Source organism: Coenobita brevimanus, chromosome 65 (assembly GCF_032717465.1).
Source record: "Coenobita brevimanus isolate Jiangsu-jjx chromosome 65, ASM3271746v2, whole genome shotgun sequence".
Taxonomy (NCBI): Eukaryota; Metazoa; Arthropoda; class Malacostraca; order Decapoda; family Coenobitidae; genus Coenobita; species Coenobita brevimanus.
In genome coordinates this window covers 31814555-31833452 of record NC_137018.1, presented here as the reverse complement: position 1 = coordinate 31833452, position 18898 = coordinate 31814555, and the positions used below count along the sequence as shown (strand labels likewise).

Here is an 18898-nt window from a genome sequence, read left to right as displayed (position 1 = left end):
TTTCTACTCGTGCTACCTTCAGCATTCATCAATCCTATCAATACAAGAGGCATGCAGAGTTGAATAAAATCACATGGAAGTAATAAGAATATGTAAGAAAGATATCACTAGATTCACAGTGTTAAAGGCACCAACCCTCTTCCTGGTCATAACTCCTTTAATATGCCAAATGCTCATAAAACAGGCTATGAAACAAGAGTGTGGATATCATTTCAATTGCTGTCTAGACAACTGACATTACTGTGAAGCTGAAGTTACAACTGCATTGGAAACATCATCTTCTGCACAGCCTGTTCACCATGCATGCCTATTAAATGACATTTTTCATTGAAGGTAGTTTGGATCTGTTGTACATTCTATTAACCCTTCCAATCCAATGATATAATCTCTATTTTATTCCTTCTTGTACATTCTGCTAGCCCCTCCAGTCCAATGATATAGTCTCTATTTTATTCGTAATTACACTTAACTTACGAGACTTTCTGAACTGCAAAGGCTGGATCTTGTCCTCATTTACTTGTTCTCTACTAGAAGGCTCTCCTAAACTAAATAAAATTGTATGGTTCTAGCAAAAATAAACAACAAAAAAGATGTTGCTAGATTCAAAGTGTTAATATTTTAGGCTTTGTTCTTTGTTTTGTAAGCTTTCACATACTTATTAACAAGCTGAGTACCATGTAACCTTGCATGTTGTTTACATACATACATACATCTAATTCTGTGTTGCCACATGAGGAGTGCAGGAGCCCAGAGTTAGGCAAGTTGGTCCTGGCATTCAAGGTGAGTGATGAGCCTCATTCATCCCTGAGTGGCATTATGTGAGCAATAAACCCCAACCACCCGGTGGATATAAACCTGTACAGGCTCAATCTGATTGGAGTGCCTTAATTACCCACTACACCACCAGGCACCATAGCTTGGTTATATGGTTACCACACAGCATAGTAAATGGTTTCCTGGTGTACAGGAAACCATCTGGACTGTCACTCAGTGAAGAGTCACCCATAGACAGAAGGAAGAGGAAAGAAAGACAGAAGGAAGAGCGGAAAGGGCAGTCACCCAAACATATATACACAATATATACAGTGTCCTCGCACAGTGAATGTATTTAGAGTAAAAGATTCACCTAGCGAATAAGCTGGGGGTAATCAGGTCCACAAAGCCATAATGAACAAGTTGAACCCCGAATGAACAAAATCAGAAGAGTAGGCCATAACTGCCAACTCCCATATTGAATGACCCCCTCACCCCCCCAGCAGATGCTGCACAAGAGACAGATATGAGCAACCTGTTGAGCAGAATCCAATGGAGGATGAAGATTTGCCTATGTCGAAGATTAATAAAATTCTAGCGGCAGTGGATGTTCTGAGAGAAGAGGTCAAGGCACGTGAAACCAGCTACTGTACCATAGAACACATGAAGTGCTCAATGGGACAGAAGCCACTTTTCGTTACTACACTGAAGGGCACAATACGGAAGTCAACAAAAGAAAACAAATACTCATCACATGCTACTACCGAACTCAAGAACAACAGGAGCCTGTTGCCTCTACATCGTATGCTACACTTCCTAGGGGAAGATGATGATGATGTGATGTCAGTGGTGTCAACTTTGGACTCTGAAGATTTCACAGGAGAGGTGAATGAGGTAGTGGCACGTGGGAAAGTGGTTCAGTCATGTGATGAGGGTGGAACTGGTGACGGGAACGAAGGAGTGGAAGGTGACGTGGAGGGGACACCCTAAGTGTATCTCCCTGCCTTGGAACTGCTTGTATTCAAGCCAATCAGGACTGTCATCTGCCCCATTTATGGTAAATAACTATGTGTTTTATATTTTACATATCTGTACTGTATGTTTGAGATGTGCCCCTCGAGTACATCTCTACGGCTCAGAAAGTGGACTCTGAGGGAGCAGTGCCGCACATATGCTATTTTTTCCATAAGATACATTGTTCACAGTGAACGAGCTTGTCTGCCGCCCATAAACTTGTTCACTGTGCGAGGGCACTGTATATGTACATATATATATAGTAAAACCCCCCACTATAAGGGACTAATTAGGGCCCTAGTCATTCCAAAAAAATGCGAAATTCTGATAAAAGCGAAATCCGGACTTTCCCCCGTTAACTCGGACTTTTTCCAATACATCAGACATTAGTACGGATCACACGAACAGTTTTTAAACTGTTTTGTCTACCATTTCGGTACTGTACTGTGTTATAACTTCACTACATTAATCAAATGGTATAATATATATAATAATACTGTACTGTACACTGATAAACATGTCTTTTATTTACCTTATTGTGGTGAACATAGATGAAGTGGTCAGGCAGTCCGGACTGCTTCTGGCTTTATCAAATTTTTTCTGATGTACGGCAAGCTCGCCCCCAACGCATGGGTTTCGTTCCTAACGTGGCGCATTCGGCACGAAACCGCGTAAGTTTTAACTACTCCTTATATTGCTCCCTAGATCCCTAAACATGGTCTTTTGCTGTTATCTGCCACTGGTAATCAATATGAAGCACTTTAAGTGGTTAGAAGGTTTATTTAATGTTATGACTTACAAATACAGTACTGCACTGCAAAACTTCAACATACAAATACGTAAACACATGGCAACGTTCCAACGCCGAAACCAATCGGCATCAGAATGTTGCCTTGTATTTACGTATTTGTATGTTGAAGTTTTGCTGTGCAGTACTGTATTTGTAAGTTATAACATTAAATAAATCTCCTAACCACTTAAAGTGTTTCATATTGATTACCAACGGCAGATAACAGCAAAAGACCACGTTTAGGGAGTCTAGGGAGCAAAATGGTTTCAGGACTATTCGCTGTCAAGTCAGTTCACTGTCACAATAACAACAAGACAATTCACCGTCATTAATGAAGACAGCTATGGGTGACGCTAGAATATAATTAAAAGGCGACTACAGTGAGGAAAAAACAAGTTAATTATTGACTAAAGGTGCAACTAGTAAATAATATCCAAAGGCTATGCTACTGAACATAGACTGTGATGGATCCCCTTGAAATATAGTTATTAAAGTACTGATTAATTAATAATAAGTATATTTATAAAAGTACTGATTAATTAATATAAGTATATTTATAGAATGACGGGGAATCATCCAGGGTGCAAACTGTCCTGACGGGGAATCATCCATGTTTTGACGGAATTGTCTGACGGGGAATTGTCTGACAGCGAATTGTCTCGGAACCCATCGATCGTGGGTAATCACATAAATCAGGTTAACTGGTTACAAGGCTTTATTTAATGCTTTAACTTTATTAAATATTTTCTTTAAGTGCTTTAACTTACAAGTGCATACCAGAATAGTAAATATTTAATTTACAAATACAGTACTGTGGAAAAGCAGTACAGCAAATATTTCACAAACAAACAAAAAAGGTAATATTCCGACGCCTATCAGATAAACTGGTTATAAGACTTTATTTCGTGCTTGAACATTATTCAATAGTACCCCCCCTGGGGGTAGGGGGGTTTCAAGAATACTCCCCCAGTATCCCTGCTTGTCGTATGAAGCGACTAAATGGGTTGGTGGTGGGTTAGTGCCCCACCCCGTAAAAAGAACTAACTAAAAAAGCAAATAAAGCGCCTCGGACCCGGACGGACCATACGTTGACGACTAAGGAACGGACAAAGGACATTCTGAGGGTAGGAACGTGGAATGTGAGAGGAATGAATGATGAAGTGAAAGAGAGATTGTCAGGTGCTTGAGGATGCAAAAGTGGATATATGTGGATTGACTGAAACTAAATGGAAAGGTGAAAGGATGAGAGAATGGGAATACGGTGTAGGTATATGTGCGGGAGTCAGTGAGAATGAGAGGGCAAGAGAGGGAGTATGTCTGATGATAAGCAAGAAGTGGAAGGAGAATATAAGAGAGTATGGAACAGTGGGTGCAAGGATTGTATGGGTGAGGATGAAAGTAGGTATACAAGCATGGGCGATTGTATGTGTGTATGGTCCAACAGAGGATCGAGTGGCAAGAGTGAAAGATGAGTTTTGGGCGAGAGTAGAAGCATGTATGGACAAGTTTGAGAGGAGCGAGAGAATGCTGTTGATTGGAGACATGAATGGCAAAGTTGGGAATGTATGAGTGGATGGAGTGGTTGGTCAGTGGGGTGTGCCAGCTGAAGTAGATGGGAATGGTAGTGCTTTGGTGGACATCTGTGCTGGTAAGGGGTTGGCAATAGCCAACACCTACTTTCGTTATAAGATGATCCACCGGTATACATGGAGAGTAATGAGGAGGATGGTTGGTGAACTTGTTGAACGAAAGGCAATGATAGACTACGTGTGTGTGTATGAGCGAATGAGAAGACAAGTGTTGGATGCAAGGGTGTGGAGAGGGTGGGGGAATGGAGTCTCGGACCATCACTTAGTGATGGCCAAGGTAGAGCTGCAAAGAAAGTGGTTGAGGAGGCGAAGGGGAAGACAGGAGGAAGCAGCTCCTGTGAGAAGCGTGGAGAAATTGCAAGATAGTGAGAAAAGGACAGAGTATAAGAGCATAGTGGAAGAAAGATTGGGAAGGTATGAGCTAGAGCAGATGGAAGGGGTGGAAGACGTATGTAAGATATTCACGGAAGAGATAAGCGCAGCGTGTGAGGCGGTTTGTGGAGTGAGGAGGAGATGCAAGGGTGTGCAAAGGACAGCATGGTGGAATGATGAGGTGAAACGAGCTGTGGAACAAAAGAAGAAGGCATATGGTGAATGGTTGGCGAGTAGAGGTAGGGGAGAAGATGAGAGAGAGAAGAGAGAGGTATATGTGAGCAGGAGAAGGGAGGTTAAGAGACTGGTGAAGGAGAGTAAGAAGAAAGTGGATGAAGAGTTTGGGAGGAATCTGAGTGTGAAATGGAGGAGAGTAAGAAATTGTTTTGGAAGGAGGTAAAGAAAAGTAAGGCAGTGTGAAAGGGGAAATAGTAGGGGAGTGAAAGATAGGAATAATAGATTGTTGGTGGAGAAAGAGAGAGAAAGTGAGGAGATGGAAGGAGCACTTTGAGGATTTGTTGAATGTAGAGAGTGAGAGCAGTGTGAGTATAAGTGGTTGGGGAATGGCTGGGAGAAGAAGAGATGAGAGGAGGGAGGAAGAGATCAGTAGGTCGGAAGTAGTGGAAGCGATGAAGAAGATTAAGCTGGGAAAGGCCCCAGGAATTGATGGAGTGTGTGGTGAAATGCTTAGGTATGGGGGTGAGATTGTTGTGGAGTGGATATGGAAGTTGTGTAGATTGGCTTGGGAAGAGGGAAGGGTTCCAGAGGACTGGAAATCAGGTATAATTGTTCCTCTGTACAAAGGAAAAGGGAGAGAGAAGTATGTGGTAACCATAGGGGTATTTGCCTTCTTAGTGTGACTGGTAAAATATATGGTAGAATACTCATTGATAGGGTTAGGCATATGACAGAGGAGCTAGTTGGAGAAGAACAAGGGGGATTTAGGAAGGGAAAGGGTGTGTAGACCAGATATTTGTTCTAAGATGTTTAGTGGAGAAGTATCTAGAGAAGGGAAGGAAAGTGTATGCTGCCTTCATGGACTTGGAGAAAGCTTATGACAGAATAGATAGGCAAGGTATGTGGAAGGTATTAAGAATATATGGAGAGGAGGGGAAATTGTTGAGTGCTGTGAAGAGTATGTATGAGGGAGCTAGGGCTACGGTGCGAGTGGATGGTGAGCTGAGCGAGTTCTTTGATCTCAATGTGGGACTGAAACAGGGGTGTGTAATGTCTCCATGGCTGTTTAATATATATATATGGATGGGGTTGTAAAGGAGGTTCAAGGTAGGGCAGTGGATGTGGGGGTGGCCCTAATGAATGAGGGTGAGATTTGGAAGCTTCCGGTGTTGCTGTTTGCTGATGATACAGTATTGTTGAGTGAAGATGAATGGGAGTTGCAAGGTTTGGTGAATGAATTTGGGACAGTGTGTAGGAGGAGGAAGCTGATAGTTAATGTAAACAAAAGTAAAGTTATGGTGTTTGAGAGGAATGAAGTCACAGAGTGTGCAGTGAGGTTGGATGGTGAGGATATGGAGAATGTGAGTGCATTCAAGTACTTGGGTAGTGTGATGAGTAAGGATGGAACTTTGGGGGATGAAGTAAATGAAAGGGTACAGCAGGGAAGGAAGGTTGTTGGTACACTGAAAGCAGTGATGAGAAATAGGGAGGTGAGTATGGAAGTTAAGAAGTCACTGCATGATGGTATTGTGATCCCTACCCTGACGTATGGAGAGCGAGGCATGGACCTTGCAAGAAGGGAACAAGTCAAGAGTGAGAGCAGTGGAAATGAGTTACTTGAGAGGAGCATGTGGAGTGACGTGGAGGGACAGGTTGACGAATGAAGAAGTGAAGGAACGTTGTGGGGTTGATGTGGATGTGGTTGAAAAGATTAGGAGAAATACACTGAGGTGGTTTGGACATGTGGAGAGGATGGAGAATGAAAGACTGACTAAGAGGGTGTATGTAGGTGAGGTGGAGGGAGGGAGAGGGAGGGGTAGACCAAGGATGAGGTGGAGGGATGGAGTTGAGAGGTATATGAGGGAGGGGGGGATGAGTTGGGGGGAGGGGAGTCAAATGGTGGGTGACAGAGTGACTTGGAGGCGTTTTGTCTGCGGCCACCCTTTGCGGGATTAGGGCGTCGGGCTATAGATAGATAGATAGATAGACTTCAAGTTGCACATAAACTTACCAGAACAGTACTGTAAATATTTAACTTACAAATACAGTACTGTGGAAAAGCAGTACAGCGAATCACATCACGTGATCAAAACAAACCGTGCGTGCTGAGCTGATGTTCCAAGGATTTGGCCTTTCAAAGGCCTGTCCTGCGTAAATTTATAGTTTTCATAATACAGTAGTTCTTTAATCTTACACTGTCTTATGCGTATCCCAGCACTTACTGCATATAACCGCGAGCGTGTTCGGGGCGAGCTTACTGTATAGGAATTTAGTCCGGTAGCTCCTCGATTCCGATAAAAGCAAACTCTGGTCTATTGACGTCTGTTATATCGAGGTTTTACTGTATTAAATACACAGTATATATAGATAGACAGATAATTAGATAGATAAATATAGGTAGTATCCTGACCATCGTATTAGGTGAAGTACATTTTTTCTTTAATCTGTTCAAACAACTAATCTATGTACAACAAATTACTGTTCAAGTATTCCAATTTATGCTTTGGCTTGGTCTAACTCATTCTTAGGCTTTAACCTAACTAGTGTAAATAAGTATAAAAATATATTAAAATACAATAACAAAAATATCCACAACATACTCTGTACAAATTCAAGGAATGACTGAAAGATAAATACCTTTGCTTTACAGTCACAAACAAAAAGCACGGAAGACTTGTCAGCCTTGGCAACACTGTCAAAGTAACTGAAGAATAAGGAGGAGACAGATAATATTCATTAATACAGCAGACCCTTGTTTTACAATGGCTCAGTATGCAATGAATCATTAATATGGTTCCTAAATGGATGAAAAAAATAGTTAGGATCTTATGTTCTAAATAACATCTGAATGAGGAGTTTGACTGGAAAACAGAGAAGATTTGGAGTCGGCAGATCCAGTGTTTGGCCCTTGGACTTCGATTGCTGCTGCTACTGTGAGCAGGGCAATAGCCATGATGCAGGTGGGGAAGGTGGCAGGTGTGTATGGGTTGACTGCTGAAATGCTGAGGGCCTCAGGTGATACAGGAGTGGGGTTAGTAACTAGGTGGGGGCACTCACCATCCACTCACTCAATGTAGTGCTGCTTTGGGTGTCTGCCCTTTCCTCTCTTCTTTCCTTCCTCTTCTGTCTTTCTTTCCTTCATTCTTTCCTCTTCCTTCTGCCCGTAGGTGACTTTACACTCCCTCTTCCGTCTTTCTTTCCTTCATTCTTTCCTCTTCCTTCTGCCTGTAGGTGACTTTACACTCCCTCTTCCATCTTTCTTTCCTTCATTCTTTTCTCTTCCTTCTGCCTATGAGTGACTCTACACTGAGTGACATGCCAAATGGTTTCCTATACACCAGGAAACCATTTACTACACTGGGTGGTAACCATATAACCAAATTATGGCACCTGGTGATTTAGTGAGTAATTAAGGCACTCCAATCAGATTGAGCCAGTGCAGGTTTATATCTAAGGGCTGGCTGGGGTTTATTATTCATGTAATGCCACTCAGGGATCAGGGATGAGTGAGGCTGGTCACTCTCATCTTAAATGTCAGGACCAACTTACCTAGCCCCAGGCTCCTATGCTCCTCATGGGGCAACATAGGACTGGATGATGGATGGACAGTTAGTAATTGATTTGATAAATATGATTACTGTATATATGAGAGTGTTGTCCCAATGATTGGCTGAAGAGTGTGACTGTAAATGTGTAAAAGGGAAAGAGTCAAGTCCCGGAAAGTGGAAATTATGGTGGCAAAAATCTTTTGGGCCAGATAATGAAGGTAATGGAGAGATTTCTGGAAGGTATAATTAGAGAAAGTGTAAATAATGATAAGATGCAGTTTGGGTTTATGCCAGGTCAAGGGACCACTGATGCCATATTCATTGTTTGACAGCTTCAAGAAAAATATATACAAGAGAAAAGGGATCTGTACTTTGTTTTTGTTGGTTTGGAGAAGGCCTTTGACAAAGTTCCTAGGGAGGTGGTGAAATGGGCAATGAGAAAGCTTGGGGTCAGGGAGTGGTGGGTGCTTGCACCCAGGTGAGAGTGAATGTTGATTTGAGTGATGAGTCTTCTGTGAATAATGGTGTGCATCAAGGGGTAGGTCTTGAGCCTCTTCTTGTTTATCATGGTGCTTGAAGCCCTCTCACATGGCTTCAGAAATGGACTTCCATGGGAGAAGTTGTATGCTGATGATCTGGTGCTGACTGCAGTGAACGAGAGGGAGGCGGAGGAAAGGTTTAGGAAGTGGAAAGATGATATGGGGCACAAGGGCTTGAGAGTGTTCATTCATTCATTCATCATCTAATCCTGTGTTGCCCCATAAGGGATGTAGAAGCCCACGGCTAGGCAAGTCAGTCCTGACATTTAAGATGCGAGTGACCAGCCTCACTCATCCCTGAGTGGCATTACATGAGTAATAAACCCCAACCACCCCTTGGATATAAACCTGCATTGGCTCAATCAGACTAGAGTGCCTTAATTATCCACTAAGCCACCAGGTACCATAATTTGGTTACATGGTTACCACCCAGCAATGTAAATGGTTTCCTGGTGTACAGGAAACCGTTTGTCTTGTCACTCAACATAGAGTCACCCATAGACAGAAGGAAGGGGAAAGAATGAAGGAAAGAAAGACAGAAGAGGACAGAAAGAAAGAAGGAAGGAAGAGAGGAAAAGGCAGTCACCGGAGAGCAGCACTACATCGAGTGAATGGTTTTAAATGCAGATAAAACAAAAGGTGATGGTAACTAGGGTTGGTGGGGGTAATGTCAAAGAAGAGGGAAAGTAGCCATGTGCGGTTTGTCACAAGGGCGTAGGAAGTAATGCTATCTCATGCAGTGTTTGTGATAAGTGGATACATAAGAGATGTGGTATTAAAGGTAGACTGACAAATAATGCTGATTTCATGTGTGCAGTAGGTCAAGGAAAGCATGTGGAGATTGTCAGTCATGAAAGGATTGATCTTGCTGGTGCATCTCTCGAGTGTGTGGAAGAGTTTTGTTACTTGGGAGACATGGTATGTGCTGGAGTTAGCTCTGTGGCTAGAGTGAGGAGTGGCTGGAAGAAGTTCAGGGAGCTGTTGCCTCTCCTGACACTGAGAGGGCACTCCCTCCGTACAATTGGATCTTTGTATGCAGCATATGTTAGGAGTGTAATGCAGTATGGTGGCAAGACCTGGGAAGTAATGGAAGAGGATACTTCCAGGCTCAAATATATAGATATGACAATGATTAGGTGGATGTGCAGTAAGTCCTTGAATGCTAGGCCTAGGAGAGCTAAGTTTAGGATGGAAGAGTCAATAGGAAGGATGGGACTGGAGTGTATTGGTGTTCTGTTGAGGAGAGGTAGACTGAGATGGTTTGGGTATCTGGAGAGGATGGGGGATGACAACTAGGTGCAGAAAATGAGAAGTGTTAACATTGAGGGTAGGGTTGTGAGAGGAAGACTGAAAAAGACTTGGGACGAGGTCATAGAGTGTGACCTCAGGGATAGGGGACTGAATAGGGAGGCTGCCAGAGATCGCGCAGCTTGGTGGGCCGCCATTAAGTGACCAAGGCTGACGCATGCAAGCATGATGGAGCCTTCATAAATGAAACTAAACAAAATTATATGATTGCATTATGAGCATTATGATCTCATACCAAGCCTCAGTGGTCGATGTACAATCACAATTTTTGCTTATACACTCACTAGCCTGCAAACTTAAACTCATCTGTTTGTTTCACAATGGCCTCTGAATTCTGTCATTATCAGATGTGACAGTGTCTGTGATGGAACAAAAGTGTGATGCTGGAGTTCAAGCTGCAGGTGAAGTGGTGAAATGAAGCATCTACCAGTTTAGGTTAGTTAGAAACTTGTTTTTAGGGTCTCTTGGATGGATGACTCTAGGTCATAAACATATATCCAATGAACCCATGAAATAACTGACTCTACAGATGACAAATTCTTTTTAAGTGATGGAAATTTTCAAATCCACTCTCATCATAAAACAAAGGTGTGCTGTACATTATCCTATTTAAACAACATTTTGAGAGTCATGGCATTTAAATATTAACAAATAAATTAAATCAATGGCAATATATAATTTGCAAAGGCACTTGGGTTTGCTTTATAAAGCATCTGACGACTTATTAGATATCAATTTACAAAAATATCATCTCCACCACAGTGTACGAAATTAATGGATATTTATTTCACCCTACTGATTGTGAACTTCAGAAAAAATTATTTAATATTTTCTTTTAACTAAAAATACAATACGTGACTCTGCATGATCCTTGTAACTTACTCTTGAACCTTTACACATGAACATCCTGTTGAACTGCTCTCTACTATAACTCAGACTTGGGTCCTTCTGCATTCTGCACTGGCAGTTCAATGTTTTGTTTCTGCTGTCTTCTTGAGCCAGGGAAGAGGTAAATGTTGGCAATGTTGGGATGCAGTAAACTGTAGTACATTACCATGAAGGTCAGACCCAGGAGAAATGTCACAAAATGTACTACAACAGCTGTAAAGTACAAAAATCTGTAAATATCATATATTCACAATACCCAAAAAGTGTATTATCCCCCAGAAGCCAGTTCATGTCTAAGGAAATGTGGTCGACAGGTGCCGGTTCATGTCTGATGAAATTTTCATTTTTTGAGGGCATGTTTCAACTGAAAAGTGTACCAAACCCACTGAGAATGGCATTGAGGGCTGTCTCATGCACCTTAGGGTGGAGGAAGAGGCTAGCTGGGACAGAGGTGAGGGGAGGAGGCGCCTGGAAGGGCAGAGTACACGTGAAGTGGCTGCAGTCAGCCACCAACGCATTAGTAGAGATACTGTATACACCACCAGAGGGTAAGTGCATGCTTTCTTTGCATGTTTGTACCATTTTGTCATTTATTTCTAAGAAAAAAAAAAAAATGGAAAATCCAAATTAAGAAAATATGCCTGGTTGTGGGAAGACGATAGGGCGCAGGAAGCCCGACATCTGCAGGGTTAAAGGTAACACAATACTGTATATGAACACAACCAGCCTCTTCTTATTCAACTTCTTTCGCTGCATGCCACAGCCTAATTGCTACCAGTTCTCATCTAATGCAACACTTTGGTAATTCAGATACAAAATCAAGAGAATCAAAAGAGGTGTGACTTCAAACACTTATTTCTGATGTTTAATCAATTATTCAATATTTTCTTACTAATCATTTATCTTTTTAGAGCATATACAGCAAGTACCCTGTACAAAGTCTATAAGTACTGTGGTACGAGTACTGGTAATCAAAATTGTCAGGTCTAAAAGCACAGTCTGTATGTGTGCCAAGTCTTAGGATTCCTTGTAGGATCAACATCCTTTTTATTGTGCTTAATACTGTTTCTTTTATGCTGAAAATACAGTTTAAAATTAGCTGAATCCATTGGTATAACTTCTGTCTAAAAAAGCTGGGCATATTTTGAAGGGGTACGGAAATTAAGTGTTGGAGGGGTCTAGTCCCATCAAAAAATTATCACCATAAAGTCATCTTCAAAGAATACCTTGTGCACAGTGTTTCCCAGCCCCCCAAATTACAAAAGATGAGGCATACAGGTGTAGAAGTATTACCTAAATACTGTAGAATATACAATTAAGTTTATAATAGAAACATGGCACAGTACACAGGTGAGATACATTTCTGAAAGACATGTAGCATGACTGACCTGGGATGTAGTACCAAAGAGCAGCATTTCCATAAACCAGCCAGCAAACCACCATGGTTATGTTCTCAACTGCACACACCAGGTACCACCAACAGTATTTTCCTCGCGTCTGTTCATCCTTTTCATTAATGAAGACAAATATGTATACCCAACCCAGAATACAACTGGTGGAGAGGAAAAAGAAGGCAGCTTATTAAAATTTTAAAAAATCACAATGGAAGGGAAGTTACAAAACCATGAAAGCATCAAACTACAAATCAATGCCAAATGGTGACATGATAAGCAAAAGGAAATGCCTCTACTATCTAAACACATACTGTATACAATAATGATCATCATAACCTAATTTTCTATTAAACTGAGAGGTGAAAGTATTTTCAACAGAGCTCTATAAGCAGGATATGAAATGGAGAAAAAGAAGTCAATTCTAATTCCTTCTTCCACATCACAGGCACTAAGGCTAATGCACTAAAAATTGTGGGCTGCTGTATCTCATTATCAATATGGCACAAAGAGGAAGATTTGCAATACCCTCCCCCACCCCTGCAAGCTGCAATATGACTTCCACTGAATATTGTGGGTAACATTCTTTCTCCCCTATCCACTGGCATAAAATGTTCCTCAGATATCAAGAATAATAATTAAGTAGAAAAATGCTTCATGTATTTATCATTAAAAATTGATAACCCCTCCACCTTCTTCCATTTTCATTACTGCCAGTGACAAGGATCAGTCAATTTATAGAACAAAACTAAAGGAAATAAACATGTTCACAAACACCACTAGTTATCAATTGCCTTATTATTCTTGACAGTGCAATGCATGTCAGTCCTACACAGATTTACAAGCAGGTTTTGTGAAATATTGGACATCATGATCATCATGAAACTTACTCTCACCCAAAGACAGGGTATAGTAGTATCTAGAAAGAAACGTATAAAAAGTAGGAGAAATTCTGTTCACTTTCAGGGAAAAGAAGAAGAAGAAAAAAGGAGTATGACTCTCCAAGTGTTTTAATTATAGTGGCCTCCCATCCAGTACTCTAATTAGATCAGACAACTTTGCCATACTGGACTAATTCCATACTGGACAAATAAACTCTTTTGAGACACAAAAATTTCTAGAATGTTACAGGCAAAACAGGCAAACACACAAACCTACAATCTGACATGATGAATATGGGCAGGCAGTAAAAAAAAAAAATAATAATAATAAAAAATAAACACTAATATGGTGTTGGCATGCCAGCAAACACAAGGAGCCTGATGCTCAATGACATCACTTTCCCTGGCCAATGCTTGCTTTCACTGGCTGTGGCACCTCTCAACTTCCCAGAATAACAGTCTCCCCCCACCCCCCAAAAAAATAAAACATCTAATATACTATAGCAGTAGCCATGTGTATTTACCTATTTGTATTTACCTATTTGTAGTATACAGGAATTGAGCAATGCTCGTGTTGTCCTGTCTCCATATCCACATTTATCAAGTCTACCTTTACACACATGAATGTTTTTCTCATGCACCACCTCTTTGTCTAAGTCGTTCCAAATATTTAAGAATATACCTAATTGTGATATACACGGAATGTACTATGCTCGTGGGTTTCCGTCGCTGTTTCTCAATAAGTCGAATTTAACTTTAAACTCGTTTAAGTTTTTAGACTGGACGATCTCTTTGTCCAGGCTATTCCATAAGTCTATACTTCTGTAAGGAAAGCTATATTTCTTGATATCCTTCAAGCAGCTTGACTTTTTCAATTTCATTCCATGTCCTCTTGTTGCTCTCTTATCCCATACAAACAGATCTTCTTTGTCAATTTTATCTACTCCCACCATGGTCCTGAACACCGCAATCATGTCTCCCCTCTTTCTCCTTTCCTCTAACGAAGGCAAATCCAGTTTTTCCAGCCTCTCTCTGTATGACAGGTCTGTCAGACTGGGGACCATCTTGGTTGCTGTTCTTTGTATTCTCTCAATCTTGTTTATATCTTTCTTTTTGTGTGGGCACCACACTACCGCTGCATATTCTAACCTGGGGCGGATAATGGCCACTATCAATTTTTTCATCATTTCCTCATCCATATAATGAAATGCTACTCTTATGTTAGTCAAGAGTTTATAAGTCTCTCCAACTATCTTGTTAATGTGCTTTTCTGGTGACAAACTATCTTGGACCAGCACTCCCAAATCTTTCTCTTCTCTCCTTTTTGTGATTAATTCATTACCCAAAAAATAATTCAGTGATGGTCTCCTGGTACTTTTACCCATTTCCAATATTTTACATTTCTTTACATTAAATTTCATTTCCCACGTCCGGCTCCAATTGTGTATCCTATCCAAATCCTCCTGCAGTATTTTACAATCCTCCTCAACCTCTATCTTCCTCAAGATCTTTACATCATCAGCAAACGGACTCGCCTAACTGTTCACTCCATCTACCATATCATTTACGTAAATCAGGAACATTACTGGCGCCAACACTGAGCCTGTGTGTGTGTGTATTTTGGGCAGCTGAAACTACACATTCAAATTGCACTAAAATTGGCACAAAAATCGCAAAAAATTCGCTGATGGGGAAAAAACTTGGTCCCATCACAATTGAAAAACTTTTACTATAATTAATGAGCAATCAAATTTTGACCAAAAAACGCCGCTCCAGGCGCCCGGTCAGTTGCCGTGGCCGAGTGGTTAATATCTCGGACTTGAGTGCAGACAACTTGGGTTCCATTACCAAAGCTGCAAATAACATGATCAATTGGTTAGTTGTAAAAAATCCAAGTGACAACATTAGACTAGAACAGCACATAAACAGACCATCATGAGCCCTTCGATGTCGCCTTAACAGCCAATAGTGACAACGTTAGACTAGAACAGCACAGAAACATGACTCAGCTTACCTGAAACGATCGCAACGCACGCAAAGTGTGAGGAAACGAGTGCGAAGCATGAGGAAGTGAGCGCACAGTGCGAGAGCCCTTTGCAAGAGTAAGTGCAAGAGGGCCAAAGGGCCAACAAGCACTTGTTCGCATCTATGGAAGCACAACATACTAAAATGTTTCCTGTACTGATTTTTTTTTTTTTTTTTTTTTTTTTTACTGCATATTTTGAGTGTCTACCACACTAAAGGCAACTGGTACTAAAGAAATGCATGTTGGATGCCAGGCCACTGTATTTATACAGTACTGGTAACTGATAACCGAAGCTTCACAACATTAAAAAATTCTATCTACCTATCAATACCAAGATGCCTTAATCCTGCAAGGGGTGGCCACATACAAATCATCTCCATGTCATCCCCTGTCCTTCACCATCAGGATGTCCTCTCTCCAACTCACACCATCTTCTCTTATATATCTCTCCACCCCATCCTTCCAACTCATCCTCAGTCTCCCCTCTGCCTCTCCCCTCCACCTCACTTACATACACTCTTCTAGTCAGTCTCTCATTCTCCATCCTCCCATCTCAGACTGATTCTCCTAATGCTTTCAATCACATCCACATCAACACTACAATTCTCCTTCACTTCCACATTTGTTTGTCTGTCTCTCCATGTAATTCCATATGCTCATTTCAATTAACTCATTTTCCAATGATCTCATTCTTGACAAGTATTCATCCAACAAAGTCCAAGCTCACTTCCATATAATAAAGTAGGAAACACAATACTGTACTGCAATGTAGTGACCTTTGAACTTCCATTATCACTACCCTACTCCATATCTCTGTTTTCAGTGAACCAGCAACCCTTTCAAGTATTTCATCATCTAAACTTCCATCATTACTCATCTCAGTACCTAAATACCTGTACTTGATGGCACTCACATACTCCTAATCCTGAGCATCTGGCTTCACTATGCACTCTGTAACTTCATTTCTCCCAAAGATCATAACTTTACTCTCAGCTACATTCACTTTTAGATTTTGTTTCTTACACAAACTGTCAATTCATTAACCAAGCTTTACAACTTCTATCACCTTAACTTATCAATACAGTATCAAGAGCAACCAACAGTGCAGGAAAATTCCAAACACTACCTTCTCTCACTAAGGTCACTCCAACACCCACTGCCCTACTCTGCATTTCTTTTATAACACTGCACATATACAGTACATATATGAACAATCACAGAAACATGACACATCCCAGTTTCAGTCCAGTACCCAAATAAAGAATTCACTAACTTCACTCTCCACATGCACAGTTGCTCTAGTGCCGTCATACATATTCTTAACAGCATTTAGCAATTTCCCATCCACTCTGTATATTTTCAGCATCTTCTACATACTGTACCTCACCTATCTGCACTGCCATATGCTTTCTCCTAATTCATGAAGGTAGCATACAACTTCTTTCCCTTCTCTAAATACTTATCCACTAAACATCGTAGAATAAATATCTCATCTACACAACCCCTTCCCCTCCTAAAAACCTGTGTTCTTCTCCAACTGGTTCCTCAGTTATCTCTCCATATCTGTCGACATGTATCCTACCATTTATCTTTCTCTATTACACTCAGAAGAAAAATACCCCAATGGCTGCCACATATTTCTCTTTCTTCTTTTCCTTTGCATAAGGAAACTATCATACCTAACCTCTAATCCTCCAGAACTCTACCTTCCTCCTAGGTCACTCTTCACAGCTTACATATCCATTCTATCACTTTCTCTCTCCTGTACTTCAACATTTCGCTGCACATTCAATGAATTCCTGGGACTTTCCTTGTTTTAACTCTTTTTCAGTGCTTCAAATACTTCCACCTTACTAATCTCTTCCTCCCTTCTTGCCTCTCTCCTTCTCCCAGTCATTCCCCACCCACTTAAACTTATGCTACTTTTGTTCTCTATATTCAACAGTTCCTTCCATCTGCTCACTTCATCATCTCCAACAGAAATCTACCAATTCTCTCTTTCATCCATCCATCCATCATCCAATCCTATGTTGCCCCAGGAGGAGCACAGGAGTCTTGGGCTAGCCAAGTTGGTCCTGACATTTAAGATGAGAGTGACCAGCCTCACTCATCCCCGACCACCCCTTGGATATAAACCTACACAGGCTCATTCCGATAGGAGTGCCTTAATTACCCACTAAACCACTAGGTGCCATAATTTGGTTATCTGGTTACCACTCAGTTTAGTAAATGGTTTCCTGGTGTACAGGAAACCATTTGGCTTGTCACGAAGTGTAGAGTCACCCATAGGCAGAAAGAAGAGGAACGAATGAAAGAAAGAAAGACAGAAGGGGGAGTGTAACATCCTGTCTTACTTTTTTTACTTCCTTCAAAAAAAATCCCTTACATTCCCCTTATTTTACACTCAAATTTCTTTCACACTCCTTAACTACTCTTTTCTAACTCTCTCTCTTACTTGTTTCTTCACCTCCCTCCTCTTCTCAACATCATAATCTAGACCTCCTTTCCCACCCTACTGTGGGGTGAGGCAAGGTCCAGTGAATCAGAAAAAAACTGATAGAATGAGACATTGTCCTAAGCAAAGTCTGTCCAAATGAAAGGGCCACATTCCCATTCACATATCATTCAAGCCCCAGGAATCCTGGCCCCATTGGATAGGTACAAATTATTCCACACATTGCTTTGTATACACCTATCTGACAGAGTCAATCCAATCAATGAGATGTTATAAAGGGGTGCGAACACCTTGTCATACACTACTCTGCACAAAATTCAAGCCAACTTGATCTTTTGTTCCCTAGTCCAATCATCTTCCATATTTCACTGTCTCACACTCTTTTACCATATCTATCCACCATCTTCCTGGTCTACTGTCCCTCCTCCACCTTCAAACCTGTTCAGATATACCCTTCTTTCCGCTTTATTCACACTCAGTCTCTCTCCACATGTCCATACCATCTAAGCACACCCACTTCAACTCTAGTGCCCACAGACTTTTTTACTCCACATCTTTCATGAATCATATTAACTATTCTTTATCCCATTCACTCTCCACACTCCTCACACATTCCTAAACAGTCTCATTTCCACTGCTCTTACATTTTACTTTTCATTTCATGCTACTGCATATTCTTAAACCCATATGCTTGAGCAGCCACAAAAACTCCCTCATCCAAGCCTCTCACAGCTGCCACACTCAGACCTCTGCTTCTCATCAAGGCCCTTATGGTACCAGCTACTTTCCTTCCCTGTGCCACTCTACTTTCCATTTCTGCTGCACATTTAACCCTCTTATCTATCACTGCACCCAGATACCTAAACTCTCCCATCAATTCAAATTTCTCGCCATTCACTGTAACATTACACTTGAAGTCACCTTCTCTCTCCACCACCAACACATTACTCTACATTAATTTCAAGTCATGATGCTCAGACATCTACAAAACTCTGCTCCAGTTTACCATGCTCTTGTCTCCTATATGCAAGCAGCACTGCATCATCTACATACATCACATTTGTGATATTCCATCCTTCACCATTCATTACCAAAGCTATCGCTCTCTCCATTATTCATCGTCTCACCTCTTCCAACCCCATCCATATATATATATATACTGTATAC

General features: G+C 41.2%; 1 protein-coding gene across 1 annotated transcript in view; it reads right to left on the bottom strand.

Moving 5' to 3' along the window:
* Window positions 1-11015: 11015 nt before the first annotated feature.
* The window catches only part of LOC145404962 (XK-related protein 6-like), a 63573-nt gene continuing 55690 nt past the window's right edge, over window positions 11016-18898 (bottom strand). Inside the window, exons 7-8 of the mRNA XM_080276468.1 lie at window positions 12367-12530; window positions 11016-11191 (exon numbers count right to left, since the gene is read on the bottom strand). Coding sequence (XP_080132594.1) covers window positions 11016-11191; window positions 12367-12530 — 340 coding nt within the window. The remainder of the gene's footprint in view (window positions 11192-12366; window positions 12531-18898) is intronic.